The 18,451-nt window shown below is 31.4% G+C and overlaps 1 protein-coding gene across 1 annotated transcript in view; it reads right to left on the bottom strand.

Annotated features, from left to right (window-relative positions):
• The window catches only part of LOC106685314 (bridge-like lipid transfer protein family member 3B), an 84,057-nt gene that overhangs the window by 64,779 nt on the left and 827 nt on the right, over nucleotides 1–18,451 (bottom strand). The window contains exons 2-3 of the mRNA XM_014427908.3: nucleotides 2,377–2,578; nucleotides 1,381–1,572 (exon numbers count right to left, since the gene is read on the bottom strand). Coding sequence (XP_014283394.1) covers nucleotides 1,381–1,572; nucleotides 2,377–2,578 — 394 coding nt within the window. The remainder of the gene's footprint in view (nucleotides 1–1,380; nucleotides 1,573–2,376; nucleotides 2,579–18,451) is intronic.

The following is an 18,451-nucleotide window of genomic DNA, read 5'->3' as shown; positions in this document are numbered from 1 at the left end:
ATGACAAATTTGAGTCATTTTTCATTCAATCATTCATAAACATATGAAGAGTCGGCTTCAACCTTAAAAAAAAACAAAGAACAAGTAAATACAAGTGGATTATGTCCTTGAAATAGTATTAACTAGTAGTTTCGAGTAACTACAAAAAAGTCTCTCCAGAATAAGCCTGTTATAGAAAACTTCTGTGCAATTGTTTTTAACTTAGATTCTCATGTTACCACATGCTCTTCAATCTTAAAGTCTAACTTTGTTGTGACTAGTGGGCTTTTCAATTCATAAATAATATAAATTAAACAACAAAGTTCATTCACAAAGTTCAACTTCATAATATCATTCTATCTTTGATCCATCAGTCATTTAACATGAACCTATGGTTTATTTCCCAAAGGAACAAATGAAATGGATTTTATTTAATCCGTCTTTTGGAGGCCTGTCATTATTTTTCCTCTATTCTTTTACATTAGTAAATATAATTTTTTGTTTTGTGATTTAAAAATTAACATTTTAAACTAAATATAAAGTTTTTGATTATTTTAAAAATAAATATTGTTATCTGAGCTGTAATATTTTTCTCATTAAAAGGTCCTGGTAATTTTTGGGGACTCCAACGCTCTTCAAATATGTTAGTATCATGAAGTATTAATTATAAACTCTAATAATTACATTATATGTGTTAAACAAAATTAAGAGCTCAAAATATAATGCTTACACCATCTACCCTTTTTCTTTCTATTCCCCATGAGATTTAATGAGTAATAAATAATATGCAACAAATAATACACAACTTAAACATTCATAATTAAATACATATATTACAGCTAATAATAAATGAAATAAAATGACAGCAAAATCATGAGCGAGCAAAAGTCAAATATTAACACACTCAGTACAGTAAGTTATTAATTACAATTCAAATATCAAATATGGAAATTTGCAATGAATATTATTCACTTTAATTTTTTCAAAGATATTTAAGGATGAGTGTATCTTATATATTTTTTTTTTTACCTTTAATAATTTCAAGATATATTCTATTTATTTAAGTATAATTGTCACTTCTAATGTTTTAAATAGCTAGTCCCTAATGAATGGAATCTCCCAGGTATTGGAGGACCTTACAAACCACTTTCAGTTAATTTTGTTCTCAATTAATAATCAAAAAAAGACAAAGTTAAACATATCAATATGAAATATTAAGAAAAAATAAGCATCAGGGCAGAAGCATTTTTCCAAAATCGTGTCTGCACTAAGAGTGTTAAGAGGAATACATTTTTATTTAAACTTTAAATAAAAATTTATTGAACTATTACTGAGTATAAAAACATCTAAATACACTTAAATAGTGAATAACATAGCATGGAAAAAAAATAATCATCATACCTGAACAGATGCAATAAAAGCAGGAGTTCTAAATGTAATAGAAACTACATTTACATTGATTGTCATACCATCTATAACTTTGTTAATGAAGTTATATTTTGTAGGTGCAGAATAGGATGATAGTCCTTGCTGAGCAGAAAGAGATCTCAACTCCTCACATGTTTCAATTTCTACATTAACTTCATCTAAAAACTAAAAGTGAGACCAAATAGCATAAGGCTTTTTGTAAAATTTTTGTTACTTATGACTATATCATAATTCTCAACCATAAGTCTACTATAAACTTAAATTACTTGGTTATTTCCCCATCAATCACTCCCTAATAATTAATTCTTAGGATGACACCACAAATGTTTATAAAATTGAATTTAGGAGATAATTAATTGTATAATAATATAAATGGTTATTAAGGTGCATGCTTCATTATTTTATTCTGTTTACATATTTTTTAATGTTGATAAATTATTCAATATTATTAGATCATTTCAATTAAGAAATCAAATAAATTATTAATTGAAAATTAAAAATTGTTCCTATAGAAAAAAAAACATCATTCAAAAGAAAAAAAATACAGCAATATTTGACACCGTTTTAAAGTTTTTAGCTCCTTAAGTCCTATCTTTGACAATACCTACATTATGTACATGATGCCTAGCAGTAAATGTAAAAAAGTGAAAGCAGAAATCGCTGCCACATCCATTTACCAACACAGGCCAATTCCTCGTCTAACTTAGAAAGTGAATATTAGAAATCAGAACACCTACTATTAATAGATTCTGATAAAATAATTAAAAAAAAGAGAGAGAATCACAAAAAAATTAACCAGAAATAGTTATTCTGAAATTACTGGAGAAAAATAATTAAGAAAAACTTAAAATAATTTAATTACACACCTATCATATTTACATATAATTCCTCTAATGGAAGTTTAAGTTATAAATTAGAATTTATTAATACTATGATAAATAAGCAGTAGAATCATTTAAATATACTTACAATAGAAATAGGAACACTTTTCAGCTTTGTCCATTGAATTCTAAAAGAAACTTTATTGCACCATGCACTAGTTAAACGAACCCAGGAAGGAAGCTCTAATAAATCAGTTAAAATAATTTCATCTAGTTCTAAAGAACTGAGTTCGCCTTCTCCTTTAAAAGTGCTTACATTAATTTTGTCAGGTGACAGATTCTTAGTGAACCTGGAAAAAAAAATTTGTTATAACCAAAAAAAATTAAATGACTACATAATATTTAAAAATTATCTTAATAGGTATATGTTTTAGTTCAATTTATAAACTCTCTCAAAAAAAATAAAAACCGAAAAATAAGGTGTTAATAAGTTTATACTGCTGTGATTTTGTTGCAGAAAATAATGTTTCAAAAACAGATAACTATTAAGAAAGAAAAAAATAACTCAAGAGTTTAAAAACTGCAATAATCAAGCATAAAACCACAATGTCTACTATAGTTACTGTATTTTGGTACAGTCAAAAATTTTCTGTTCAAGTTTTGGCATACAAATAAGTGTGTAGATTCATTACTTCCCAGTGGAATGGTCAATGTCGTTATATATTCATGAATTCAGGAAATGGGCCAAACCAAATTCACGAGACTACTATCATACCTGAGAAACATAATTCAATTCTACTTCTGGAATTAAATGAAAAAGGCAACTAGTAAACCAGTGGAAGTAAAGAGGTGGACATAAAGGAACTGTTTATACATATCAAAACTTTCCGTGGGTGTGTTGCGTAAAACACAATACACATTGGGCAGAATGGCATAGTTACAGCATTTATTTTATTCTACTTGTAACATTCAGATCTATTCACAAACAGATAACCTGTAGCCAAAATTATAGATTGATCTCTATATAACCTAAACAAGAAAAATTAGGTAAAGTAAGAATTGCAGTACCTTTTACATATAATATAAATATAAATTAATATCATATGGAGAATATAAGTTAAAGATATTTATTATGATTTATTTTATATTTTTCATGGTTTTGTTCAACATTTTTTCATTAAAATATTTTAAATAAGTTTGCTACCCTAAACTAATCATTTTTGTATGTAAAAGGTACTGCATTATAAATTTAAATTTATAACAAAAACAATGTTATTTGTACTGCATTAGGTTTAAAAACTGTATAATTCTGGTCCAAGAATTAGTAAACATTGGAATTGTGATTTTCAGTTCATAGGAAGTATCCATGTGGAATAATTGATATTTATTTTATTTCAAACAAATCTATTATAGTGACGTTTAGCAATAGCTATATTTCTTCATAAGATTGATTTGTATGAACTTTTTTCTTTGTTGGTTAGATAAATGTTATAATAATTCTTTATTCAAAACATATTTATAAATGCTACTGAAATTCCATTGTCTCAGTCTGTCCATTACTTAGGCTGAGAACTGGACAAATCATTTTTTCAACATATGCATAACAATGCAATAGAGCTAAAAATATCACCTGTAAAATGACTCCATACTATAATAAAAATTCTAAATTATCACAAAAAAACAAACTGATCGTATACAAAACTATTGTATACCTAATAATACCATATTCTGTCCCTGTCTGGAGCTATACCTGTGACTCTAACTCCATAAAATTATAGGTTAGTCAAAATTCATGTATGAAGATAGTAAAAAACTATCCCTTGTATACCAGAATTTCAATTATGTTGTCTGACTTAAAACTCCCGAAAATTAAATAGTATACATACTTACTGACATAAAACTATGTCTCTCTTATTCCCTCCCATTTTCAATAACCCACTCATAAAAAAAGTAGGAATCTATGGCTAGACATCATTAAAAAAATACTCCTACAAATGTACTGAACATATACTAATAGACTAGTAGTAAAGAATACACTATACTGTGTATATTTTATTTTTAATCAAGTATATAAAACGATTATTTATAAATTGTGTTTGTTTTTACTGTGCTGGTTTTTTGTTTACATAATTATGCATAAAATGCAAAAACTTTGTTGGAAAAATATTTATTCATAGATTGCCTATCAGGAATACTAGTTACAAATTTTATATGCTTATAACAAAAACTTTTTGACATATACATATCTTTAAAAAAAAAAGAAGTATAACTACAAAATAATATATACTTGTTATGTATTATAGGAAACAATATTAATAATAAAACCAAAATAAGAAATTAAAAAATTGTGGCAGTAAGGAAGATAATCTCTTGTATTGCCTCACAGAAAGGGCTAAGCAATAAATATCAACTTATTTTTGGCTAAACTCTCAAGCAATTTTTTTCATAATTTAATAAATTGAAATTTGGAAAAATTGAAGCAAGATATTAAGAATACAGGGTTCAAAACTAAATTGATACTCTCCATTTTTTGAGAGATCAGAATTTTGAAATGAAACTTAGTAAGCCTTAGTTATAGTAATTGAGGTTTCTTTTGATAGTGAAGTAGACTTTTTCAACCTCTTCCAGTTCTTCTCCAGTGCACTGAACTTAGTAATTTCCTATGGAAAGACATATTTTCAATTAAAGTTCTCATAGCAAATCTAATTTATGAATGATTTTATATCATTGACATTCAGATATGACATGCCCTGAAGTCGTAAATTGGATAAAATTGTAAACAATTTTTTATGTTTTTTGACGATCTGTGTCCAAATGATGCAGAAAATTGATAAACTTGAGGAACAAAATTGTTTGGAAATGTAATTGCCTGTAAAAATCATTCATCATTACACGATTATTTGAAAATTATAATGACGGCAGCCAAGGAGACTCAAATATTTGTAATTCTGATGGCATAACTCAATTTTTTGGAGTTATTTATGCCAATGAAGTCTTAAGAGAAATTGAGTTCTAAAACATTTTTATTCTTTACATTTTTTCCCCAATTTTTTCACACTATCCAATGCAAATGTTAAAAAATCGTCAACAATTTCTGGAGATTCATGGATTCAGAATGGTTCGATTTGGAAAAATAGCTGAGGTAAAATCATTTTAAAATTAGATTTACTATGAGAATAATTCATTAAAAATATGTCTTTCCATTCGAAATCATAAAGTTAAGTGTGCTGGAGAAGAAATAGAAAAGTTGACTTCACAACCTAAAGAATCTTTATTAAACTTAGAACAATTAACTTTTTTTCCCCAACATTTATTGTGAATTCCTGATTAATTCCTAACATATGAAATGCCGCATTGTAGTCACTCTGTTGAATGATATAAAAATACAAAATGAAAGAAATCATGAACTAATACCATTTTTGGTAACAACTAACTTTGATAATTTTTATTTTGTGTAAAATTAATAAGTAATATAATAAAGAACCTAAAAATGAAACAATGAGCAAACCAAAATTTGAGATAATTAAAATGACAACAAAATTCAATTTATTTTAGGAAGAAAAAATAAAAATAGATCAAACAGAAACGTTTAAAAAATTTTGAAGCTGATGATGACTAAATAAGATACAATGCCTCAACACTCAGTCCTAGTTAATTAACCAAACCAAACCAGCCTTCTACAGTCCCTTAAAATTCTACTAGTAAAGCTAATTCTATTATTAAATGATCCTTTTCCTAATAGACCTCTCTCAGGTTTTTCAATAAACCTAATGACCAATGCACACTAGCGTTATAGGAAGCAGTGTTAGTTCAAGGAATTTCCCTTCACTGTGAGTCCGTGGACTGGGAGCACTTGGCTGTTACCATTTCTCCATTTCTATTTAACATTATATTCAATTTACACAGATAAATGGAAAATTAATGGTAATTCATTGATAGATAATTCAAATAATGTTAGTTTTCATTAATATTGTTATCATTACACAATGCCTTAACAATTTTAATTCATAGCATCTCTGGATAATTTTTAATATCAATTTAGTGGTAAATATTCAATACTTTAAAGCAATTTCACAATATTGCTGCAGTACAGGCACATGTTTGTTATAAAATTTATCAAGTTAAAATAAAATTCATTTGGTTTGAAAATCATTTTAGTAAATATCTAAGTTTTAATATAATAGAACAATAAGTATTTTACTAAAAACATTTATGATTATCTTGGATATGTATAATTTTTTAATGTTTTCTATTGCTTGTTATTATGTTTACTTTGTTTTTCTATTATTGTTTTTTTTTTAGTTGAGAAAAAAAAACTGTTTACAAGTGAAATGTCTTGGAACTAACGCAACATGGGTTCAAGCAATAATGTTCACCTCTGTACTGAACTACTGAAACCACAAAAATGTACCCACTATATCTTCAACAATTTCTTTCCCCTTTGTTGAGTTGGCAACTGGAATAGAAAATGCTAATTTAAACCAGGAATTATGCTGAAAAACCACATAGTAACTGAAAATGACTTATTTACTTGCTATTGCCTTAACATATTAAAAGTAAACTTCATAAAGACCTCCACAAAAAAATGTACAGCTACTTGAAGCAGTGTTTTTCTCAAGATATGGAGTCAGGATTTAATAAGACAGTGACAGCTAGGTTAGTAAATGATCAGTGCCTTGAAATGTAGACATCTAAAAATATGACTATCAATACCGATGCTTTCAAACTCATTTGCTTGTAATTTAAACCTGGTTTTTGAATTTTCAAAAAATTTCATTTTTCATAGATATGAACACTGTATAATTGTAAGCTACTAGGTATAAAATATAAATCATACAAATCAAAAGTTTGAGAGATAGAGAAAGAAAAAAAAGGAATAATCAGAAATAAAAAACATCCAAGGGTGAAAAAATAAAATATATTTACAAATAAATAATCTATTGAGATAAAAATTAATAACAGACTACAACTTTATCCATATATAATGAAGGTATAAAATACACAGATCTGATTATTATCGTTATCATTATGTGAAAATCAATAGTTTTTATATATACAAAAAGTAAGTATAATTAACTAAAACAAATTTAATCTACAAAACTAAATTCACATATAAAACAAAGCTAATACAATTGCTGCAGAAAAGTAATGATTGAAAATGATGATTAGTTACACATTTACAGTAAAATAATATTGAATTTCATTATTCTGAATATTAAGAAAAATAAGCGTTAACAAAACTAAATTTCCAGATTATTTTTCACAAATTTATTTTTCAAATATACATAAAATAAATGCTGATACCTATTGAAAAGACCAATAAGACCTTGATCATAAGAGAAATAACTGGTTTACAATTAAAAGTACAATTTTACAATAAGACCTTAAAGATACAAATATATACATACATATTTAAAGTATTATGATGAAAGGAATCTTATGAAAACTTGAACATTATCCCAGAAGGAAACCAATCAAAAATTACAAATGATTTTATCCTTTAGTTCTAAAATATCAATCTTTAACTGATAAAATTTTGCTAGGTCCAATAGTCTCATTTTTATTTACTTAATAAATATTCTTTCCTTCTTTACATTATTTATTCATCAATTATAATAATTTTATTTATTTAATTGTTTATTTTAATCAATGGCAATGAATTATTCTTTTCTGAAGTACCAAAATCATCTTCTAGATTTAAATCAAAGAAAGGCCATTTTCTCTAGGGCTCGGCCTCTGTAAAGAAAACATATAAAAATACTATATAAACATCAGCTAATTCTGATTTCTAATTATGGTAACTGGCTGGTTGTAATATTGCAAAATATATAAATAACAGAATATCATAAAATTATCACATTCAAAATAAAAATTGAAAAAAAAAAAAAAAAAAAAACCTTTCCCATTATAACCCATCTCAGTTTCAGTGCTTGTTAAGGACATACTGTTTCTTCACTAACAGTAATACAAGGAGATAATGTGGTAGCATCCATGCTCAACTACTAGGGTTCCAATTGCCAAACCAATAAAGGTCAATTGGTAAATTTAAATGACCTTTTATAGATGCTGGGTGTGCCCTAGGATATGTCTAACCCCAGAAATGATCTATGGCTGATATAACAGTAAGAATAAATATATTGCCACAGTCCCCCTCAAACCCAGACCCTGGAGGAGTAGGTCACTGGATAACTACTGGATCTACTCACTTATGCAAACCTTTAAGTGCGATGTGGTAAAGTATCATTTGATGAACGAATGCAAATTAGATGATATGTTAAAGGCTAGGATAAATAGACAAATCTAATTATCATAGCCTTTAATTAGATGTCAAAGCACAGGAAGTTGGTAGCTTTCTTCAGGTTGGGGAATATACACAGATGCCCGCATAGTGCACTGCCAAAACACACAATAACGCTAAGGTCACCTACAGTACACAACTTAAGATCACCTGTAATTAAATCAGGCTACTTTAAGGGGATTATATCCCCATCTGAATCCTAGTGCCAAGCGAGTTCAGGTTAGCAACTGGAGGAGCCACCACACCCAACCACAATATATAACTCACAAAGGTCACTAGCTGTCCCTTACAACTCTCTCTGCTGCTGAACTGGCCTCTTGTGAGAAGGAAGATCACATACGTTTGACATAATGATGAGAAGATAGTTGACCGTGGATAATATATAAGAGAAGAAGATAAAGAGAGATGAGAATTTTCGGTCTTCATCAGGTATAAGAACAAAAAACAAGATTACAACCAATGATTAAAAGGTATATAGAATGATTAGAAAATAACTAACATATGGATACATAAATAGAGTTAACAGACATGAATAGTTCAAATGTTTTAAGAAGACAAAGGATGTATGAGAAGAGTAATATTAAAATTAAGAAAGAGGAAATTTTATTTAATAATATAATAATTATCATTATTTTATTAATTGTTCTTTCCTCTTATTTCATTTTAATATTACTCTTCTCATACAGCCTTCATCTTATTAAAACACTCGAACTATTTATGTCTGTTAGCACTGTTTATGTATCCATATGTCAGGTATTTTCTAATCATTCTATATATCCTTTATTCATTGGTTATAATCTTGTTTCTTGTTCTTAGCCCTGATGAAGACTAGAAATTCTGACTGAAAAGTAGGCACTAATAAGTAAGTTTATTACTTATCTGTGTTCTGACCGCACCCCCAACCATTTTCTCCTCTAATGGATTACATAACGATAAGAAATTTTGCAATTATAGTAATTCTTCCCATTTTTTTTTTTTTTTTGTTGGTTTTTCAAGGACCTCCATGGTATATATTTCCCTGGAATCAATCGGGGCAAAATAAAAATGTCTATATTGTTTTTAGTTCTAATAATATTCAACACATTTTCTAGGAAGATAAATGTGAAAAAAAAAGTTTGATGAAAAAAAGTTATTAAAGAATAATTGAAAAAAAGTTGAATTACGAAAATGTGAACTTTTTTTTTTTAATTAAGAAGTTTCCCTAATATTTTACTTTAAGCTATTATTTATTACATTCTTAATTTGATCAGTAACATCACAGCTGAAAAATTATCTATGTGGAAAAACTGTACTTGTTGGTACACTTTTGCTGCATCCAACTAAAACTAAGGGGCATTTTTGCACCAATGCATAAGGTTAAAGTGAAACATTAAAGCTGCTCGGACGTGTTCACACTTCCCTTCAATAAAAAACATGTAAGTACTTTCCACTCATAAGCTAAGTGGAAATATTGTTGTTATAAAGAAGTTAGGTTACTGCAAGTTGCACAAAATTTTCAGCATGGTGCTTGATAACAGTTTACAGAAGTTGAGAACACTACTAAAAATAATTTCATGGCTACTGACACAACCTATACCATTTTTTGAATCACGCATTTGCCTCAGTTCACTCAACAAACAAAACTAAAATCAATGAATATTAATATTAAAAAACAGCAGCAAAAATTGTCAGCTGCTTTGGAGGATAATGAGGAGTAGTCATCCCAGATCGCATAAACTGGTTTTTAAAACATTAGTAGAGCTAAAAAAGGGCAGAATGAGCTTTCTGCCAAACCTACACGAGACAGGGTGGTGTAGTCACACCAACTCCAAGTGAAAGAGAAAACTTTTATGAAAAATCTATCCAACTCTGGTTGACTGAATCTTAAAGGAAATGGAGTCTTGAACTGATTAGGAAAAGGAAGGAGGTGGAGGCTATGCGTTCCACTCCACTCTTTTGACATGAAGGGGACAAGGTGCCTATCTTGAGAGTGGGTCCTCCTTCAATTCATTCCAAAAGCAGAGACTGATGAAAGAGTCTTCACCTACTGATACCACCGTCTATTCTGCAGAGCACCCCAGCGGATCAGAGCAGACCCCTGGGTTGGGGAGCCAGGAGGGTGCTTCCATTATTCAGGAGGAAATCCAATTAATCCATAGGCTCCCCAGGCCAGAAATGGGGTCTGCTGAGGTTAAGGTAAGACAAATAAATAATCAGTATAAGTGGAGAGAAATCCGCCCCTGTACTAATCCCTTTTGTTCCAGGGGGACAATTAAAGAATCAGGGGAAATTGGTGGAAGCATCATACATCCACCTAAAGTGGCTCAAGCCCATTTAAGTATCAAAGAAAATAGAAAGAAACAGGTAGGTCCTCCTGTTTCTTTCTATTGTCTATTTTCTTGAAATTGGGAAATTGATGGAAGAATTATACATCCACCTGAAGTAGCTCAAGCCCATTTAAGTATCAAAGAAAACAGACAATAGAAAGAAACAGGAGAACCTGTAAGTCATGTAAATATAGCCAGAGGTAGAAAGTGAGCTTCTGATCTAACAACACTGCTCACCACCATAACAACACTACCACCACCATGACAAAACACTAGCCTTAGACACTAAATTTAATTACCTATTCCCAGAAACACAAGATAGGGTACAGGATTCAGTATAAACTTAAAAAATACAATCAACCCTTTTCCATTGATAGAATCAGGAAAGATTTTATGGGAGCAGGCGTCTTTATATGGGATTTAGGCATAGAACTAAGTTTCCCATTAGTCAAGTACTCAAATATTTTTCAGGCACAAGTATTTGCTATTTTTTCTCCAGCTTCATGCTTGGAAGTCATTAGCTGTGAAAGGGAAAGTATCACTTTTCTTAAGATTGTTACCCAAGCCCTTCCTGACAAGTTCCGCTTCCTATACTACCGTGCTTGTTGGGTTTTTTGAGTAGTCAGATATTAAAACAATGTCAACAGCATTAATGATTACTTGTGCTAATATAGTCTGAATGTTCCAGTATCTGATATGTAAATATTCTCACTGTTATTTTTCTTAAGATTTTAGTTAAGTAGGTACTCCATAAAGATAATAAAGCAAAGCAAAAATATTATCATGTTATTAACCATTTTATTTGTTCATTAAGGTACCTTTAAACTCATTTGTTTTTTTTTTATTTCCAAGTTCAGTTGAAGGTATTTTGGAAATAAAGTTGTCAGAGGAATTTTATCCAATGGTAAAGAAAAATAAGCGAATGTTTTACGATTTTTGGTAATATTTTATTTCGAGAGCTTTCTCAATGAAACCAGTAAAATATATTTTAATTCTACATAATGCCTTTTCTACATAGAAATAATTAGTAATTATAAATAATCAAATCAGATGATAAACCATTGTCCCCAACTTGCACTGAAAGAGATCAAACATTCGTTTTCCTGTTTCCCAAGTTTCATCAAAGATAAGTCAGTTCCAGAAAACCAGGTTGATCTAATGATGGCAAGAGGGAAGAACTGGAGTACTGCAGCAGACTATGTATTTCACACCAATTAGTAACTTATAGCAGAGGTACTCAACCCAAGGAACCTTGGGAGTTTGGAATCTTTGTTTTTATTTCCCTTCTGGAATGAAAGGGTAATTAAGACTCGGCATGTTTGATGTACGTAATACAATTACTATTTTAAAAATTAAATAAAGTGGAAGGGCACTAACGATTGGTGAAATGGCAAAAGGGGGGCTGGGAGTTCTTGCCATCAAATAATTTCCTAAACTTAGATAATTTAAATAATTCTAAAACTTAAATAATTAAATTCTGTTAGATTTGGTTAAATATGCGTGCCTTAGCAGTTTTACTGCAACATGAGCCCGATAAAAAATAAATAACATTCTATCCTCACAAATTCTCACTTAACAAATTTAATAATTTTACCTTCAATCAGAGTTTAACTCAAATTTAGTCTGTTATCAACGTGAACTAATTTTTATTTCATTTTATACTGGCACATTTTGTATTTACATGTTTTTACACCATATATTTATCGAACTTATACATTTGTTAAATATTTTTAATAGCGGCTTCATTGGCATCGTTTTGTTTAGAAAATAAAAAAAAATTGAACTAACATGCATTTTCTGAAAGGCTGAAACAACCAACAGTTAGTGAACATAAATAATAGTTATTGACTGTTTTCTTCATGTAGGAATTTTCTCAAAATTTACAAAGAAGGAAAACAATATTTTTAAAAATACGTGCCTGCTCTATATAGAAATAATTATTTTTAAGGGAATAGATAAGGGAGGGGGTTACAGTTGCAGCACACTTCAATAAGAGGAAACGTTTGGTTGTGGTACACGTTACAAAGAGAATGGGCATATAACAAGGTTGGATTATAGCAAGAAAGGATGAAGGCCGCTGTAGAAAAATGAGTCTTAGCATAATGTGTCATCTTAGCAACCTTGAAACTGCAACGGCACCAGTTCGATTCCGGCTTGGGTGGGCTCATTTTATTTTGAATCTCTGTATAGTAAGTTAGATTTTAGGAGAGATTTCTTTTTAAAATTAATAATCTAGTCATTTGTAAATTTTCTACAAATCATGGACAATGCATGATGAAATGCATTCCAATGGATGTTATATGAAATGTTTCCCTTCTTCAAATGACTCATTCAATTAGTCTAAAAATTATATACTCAAATAAACCCCTAAACAATTTAATAATGAATGTTTTCAATCATTTACTTGTAATAGTTTTTCATTTATTAATGTTCATGTAAATCCTGATACTGAATTCAAAACATTTTTATTTAAAATATTTACCCTCATTTTCCCCAACGTGATATCAACTTTCCAATCCCAGAACTGAAAAGAATCAGGGTTTTGTGAAGAAATGAAGTCAGAAAATGCGCTTTTGATCTGAGGATCATTTTTAAAAATTTTACCTTTAAGGAAGTTGTCCAAATTTCTGAACAGATGGAAATCTGTTGGAGATAAGGTTGGCGAATATGTTGGGTGTGGAAGGATTTCATAACACAGATCATTTAGTTTCTTCACTGTCTGTCATGAACATGAGGTCTGACGTCGTTTAAGAGTATAGTTTCCTAGACTGACCTTTCAATTAACCAATATAGGTTGTTTTTTGACATGTTTTTGAGCATCGTGTCAATATCACTGCAGTACGATGTGGATGTAATGGTTTCACCTCTGGGTAAAAAGGCAAAATGAATTATTCCTGCCATTGATCACTATACAGAAACCAATAATTTATTTGGAGGCCAATTTGGTTTTGGCATGTGTCCCGGTCTTTCATAGATATTTAACCACTGACCTGACTGACGCCTGTTGCCATAAACAATCCTTTTGAGAAAAGGCTAATTTTTTTGCCTAGTAAGCAGTGAAATGCATATCTCATAATGCTTCAACTACTACCACTCAATAAGTTTATGAGGTATTCATAGATTTTTTTTCCTTTATCAATGGCCTTTAAGTGTCGAGAAACTGTTGATACACTTGTATTCAGTTATGTTGCAAGTCCTTTAACTGTTTGGTAAGCGTTTTATTGCACAGTATTTTTTGATACTTTTATTGACCACCACCTGGACTATCTTCCTACAATCTACTTCATACGGTCAACTATCTTCTTCCAATCTGATTAAATTTACTTTGAATTCATTCTACACATGCCCCTTCTCGTAGAACAAATATTTTAGTTGCTATTTCACAAAATAAGAATAAGACAAGATTTTTTTTCATATACATAAGTTTAGAGTTACTCAGTAACAACAAGAAACAAAGCAAAAATGTTACTTTTTTTAAGCTACAATGCTTTCGAACTTGTGAATCTGGTTTCTTACTATCAATTTAGGGTCTCACGGCATATTAAAAAATTAAGAGTTAAATGATCTTTTGCATGCATGAAACTTCCTCATCAATGTAGCCACCTTCGTTGAGATGAGCACCTAGATATTTGAAATTCTGGACCTGCTCTAGTCTTTCTCCATTTGCTCTGACACCCTCATTATTCTCCGGGGTTTCTTTCCTATCCTCATACATTTGGTCTTTTCCGGGTTAATTTTCATGTTTATCGAGGCCATTTCCTCTTGCAGAACACATATGTTGTATTGGAGGTCTAGATTGTTGGAAGCCAGCAAAACCAGGTCATCCGCAAAAGCCAACACAGAAAATTTTATGGGTTGTAAGTTCATGTGTCCCAACTGTAACTGTCTCATTCTAAGTTTAGCTTTCTTTATTGCTTTATCGAGGACTACTATGAAGAGCAGCGGGCTCAAGCAACAACCTTGACAAATACCTGATTTTGTCTTGAATTTCTGTGATATGGGGTTCCTTGTCCTAACCACATTCCTGGTTTTATTATAAAGACTCATCACTGCCAAGGTCATCCCTCGATCAATGCCTCTATCTGACAGTGCCTGATCTATGACTTGCTTTCTCACCCTGTCGAAAGCCTTTTGAAGGTCCACAAAGCAAATCAAAAGTTCTTTATTCTTTTCGACAGTCTTCTCTGTAATTTGTCGCACTGCGAAGATGAGATCTTGCGTGCTTCGTTGTGCTCTGAAACCGTATTGTTCCTCTCCGAGCTGGCTCTCGACCAAATTTCTTATCCTTGTCTCCAACACTCTAGAGTACGCTTTGCTGGGTATACTGAGAAGTGAAATTCCTCGGTGGTTACCACACTCTCGATTGTCCCCTTTCTTATAAATAAGAACAATTCTCTTTTCTTTCCAAATGAGATTCAGAAGATGGAGGAACATCTCTTGGACTTTACTACCCATATTTTGATCATTTTGGGAGTGATTTCGTCAATACAAGCTGCTTTGCCCAGTTTGACTTTGTTGATGGCTTTTCAAAGTTCTTCTTCACTGATGTAGTCGTCTTCAACCTAAAAATCCTCTGGATCTCACTGAGCTCTATATCTCTTCCCTCTAGCAGATCTTAGAAATACTCTCTCCACCTTTCCATGATGAGTTCATCACGCCAGAGAATATCTTCATTTCTATCCTTAATTTCCTACAGAGAAATTATAGAAGACCTTCTGGTTTTCTTTAGAATCTTCTTCGAGCTTCCGGGCCAAATCTTCCCATGATTTCTTTTGTGCTTCCAGCACTTTTAACTAGGCTTCTTTCCTCCGATCCTTGTACAGTTGGTGAGCAGCGGGAGTTTTCAGTCTCAAATGATTCTTCCAAGCTTCCTTCTTTTCTTGAATCGCTTTTTTAACATCTTCCGTCCACCAGGCAGTTCTTCTGGGGCTAGACCTTACGCTCTTCTCGCCACAGACCAATTTTGAGGCATCAAAGAGGATCCTCCTAAAAGCTGTCCAGCTCATGTCGATTTCATTAATATCCCAAGGTCTGCTTTGGTCTGAAACCATTCTTTCTATCTCTTACTGAAAATAGGTCGCCATTTCTTCCTGCTTTAAGCGGTACAATTTGATTAAGCTTTTTTTTGAGGTCATTGTGTCTTTTTCTTGGCTTTGTATCTTTCCATGTTATATTTGCTATTAATAAATAATAATCACTTCTGATCTCAAATCCTCTTTTGATTTTGGCATCCTGTATTTCTTGCATTTCCTTTCTATAATTCTCAGAATATAATCTATAACAGATTTTTCGTTTCTTTCTTGCTCCTCTCTGGTATATTTATGACATTCTTTATGCGGAAAGAGTGTATTCGTTATAACCAGGTCGTTTGACACAGAGAAGTTTAAAATTCTTTTCCCATTGCCGTTGAGGAACTCTTCTCCATATCTTCCTAAGGTTCCCGGCCACCTTCTGTAGCTACACCCAACCCATTCAGACCCCATACATTCAGATCCCCTAAGACTATGGGTATGCCTTAAGAGTCATCCACTTTTCTCTGAAGGTCATTAAAGAAGGTATCTTTTTCTTCTGAGAAAGTACTTTTGTTCGGCTCATAGGCGACCATCACTGATTGAAGCCTCTCTCCTTCCAGTATGTCTGAAACCATGATTCGGTTACTCACAAATTTCCAACCTTTTATTATAGAAGCCAGGTCTTCATGGAACAAGAAACTTACTCCGCTGGCTGCTCTCTCGTTGTTATTTATACCAGAATATAGAAGAGTATAGTCCTGTATCTTAACTTCTCCCATTCCTTTCCTCTTAGTTCCTGTCACTGCCAGCAGATCCACCTTGGCCTTCCTAATCTCCTCCACAAGCTCACACTCCTTCCCGTTCAGACCACAGACATTCCATGTTGCCATTCGAAAAAAATGTTTTTCACGCCGTGTCGAGCTCCGTAAAAACAATCCAGCTCTTTTCATTCCGTTTTCTGTGATGATAGCGTTTAAGGTGAATGGAGTATCGGCCCACTCCCCCAAGTCAAGTGGAGGGATTGCCTCCCATAGCTTCCTGACACACTTCCTCATCCGGGGTGGCTACCTAAGGGAGGTGACCCTAGGGTGTGTACGGTCATTGACCTCGGTCTATTGTGTGGGGGTGAATGTAGTGTGCTGTAAATGTATGAGCGTCAGTGTACTGTTTTTCAACCTGGAGGACCAACAGCTATCTGCAGTACTATGACCGGGCGATGGGGCCGCCACCTCCCTACGCCCAATTAATCCCCTTTCAAGAGGGGAAATTTCTGTCCCAGCACACTTAATCCTTTCCTTCTTAGTTAAAGGTTAGAATATAATACATGACAATTTTCGGCAGGAGTTCCTATTACATTTACTTCTTCTAACTTATAAATATCTATATTTAATACATCTTTTGTACTTGCCCTTTTACTTTGTATTACCTGTACTTTTTGGGTTATTACTTCAATATTAGAATATATATTACGAAAGAAAAATATTTCCTATTACATATCTATATCATTATGAATTATACTACTTAGACTCTGTAACCTGAAAATAAATCTGAAGCATTTATTTTACATTTACTTATCAAGTAATATACATTTGTGATTACATTACATTTATGATTACTGGTAATATACATTGCGATAATCTTTGGAAAATTTACCAAGAGTACATCAAATCTCTACATTAAACAAACATCTAAGTATCCTATATTTCTATACATATTTAGGTCCTCATTTTTCCAATAAGTATATTTCTGGGGTTTGACATTTAACTTTTGATCTAATCATTAGATATCATTCCGAAGATTCTCCTTAATTTATTGGGTCGACTTCATTAGACTGTTTCCTCTAGTCTCCTTTAGAGTGTTTTCAAATAAAAACAGTGCCTTCCTCCTTAATATTACATTTTGTTGCCTTTGGGTACTCACCTCCTCACTTTCTGTAGCATTTGTGTCTTGGATGCTTATGGGAAGTCATTCAATGCGAAATGGTTTATTTTTTTTTAATAAGAAAATAGTTTGATAGTTAATCAACTAGAATAATAAGGTTCTCTTGGGCTATAAATTAATAAGAATAAGAACATTGTTAAATAGTTAATCTGAATAAAATAATAAGGTTGTTTTGCGCTATTTATAACAAAATCGTGTGATACTTTTTTTTAAATTTATACCAGCACCTGTCAAATACAACATTGACAATCAGCAGACTGCCAGACTGTTATATTACTTAAAAAATAGTGAAGGATAAGATGTAATGACCATTTCCCAGTAGAAATTCCCTCTAGAGAGGAAAAATCCCTGTCGAAGTTGCGGGTAATTTATTTTGAAACGAACGGTTCGGAATCGGTCACCTCCGGCACTTTTCGGGACCATCAGTACACTCTGGTAACATAAAAATAGTTTCGGGCTTTTTTGGGGGAGCTAAAGCAACATATCATAAAAATAATAAAGTAAGAAAAAAATTAACTCTCAACCACCCCATCTTTTCGTAACACACTTTTCATTTTTAGACAACAGATTTAACTTAAAAATCAAATTATAATAGTAAAATGTTTTCAAGAAGAGAAGTTTTATAACATCTCTTGAATCTCCATTATTAAATGGGAAAAAAGAGGA

The sequence above is a fragment of the Halyomorpha halys genome, unplaced genomic scaffold, assembly GCF_000696795.3.
Source record: "Halyomorpha halys isolate HHAL.00 unplaced genomic scaffold, Hhal_1.1 Scaffold680.1, whole genome shotgun sequence".
NCBI classification, from domain to species: domain Eukaryota; kingdom Metazoa; phylum Arthropoda; class Insecta; order Hemiptera; family Pentatomidae; genus Halyomorpha; species Halyomorpha halys.
This window is presented reverse-complemented; position numbering and strand designations above follow the sequence as displayed.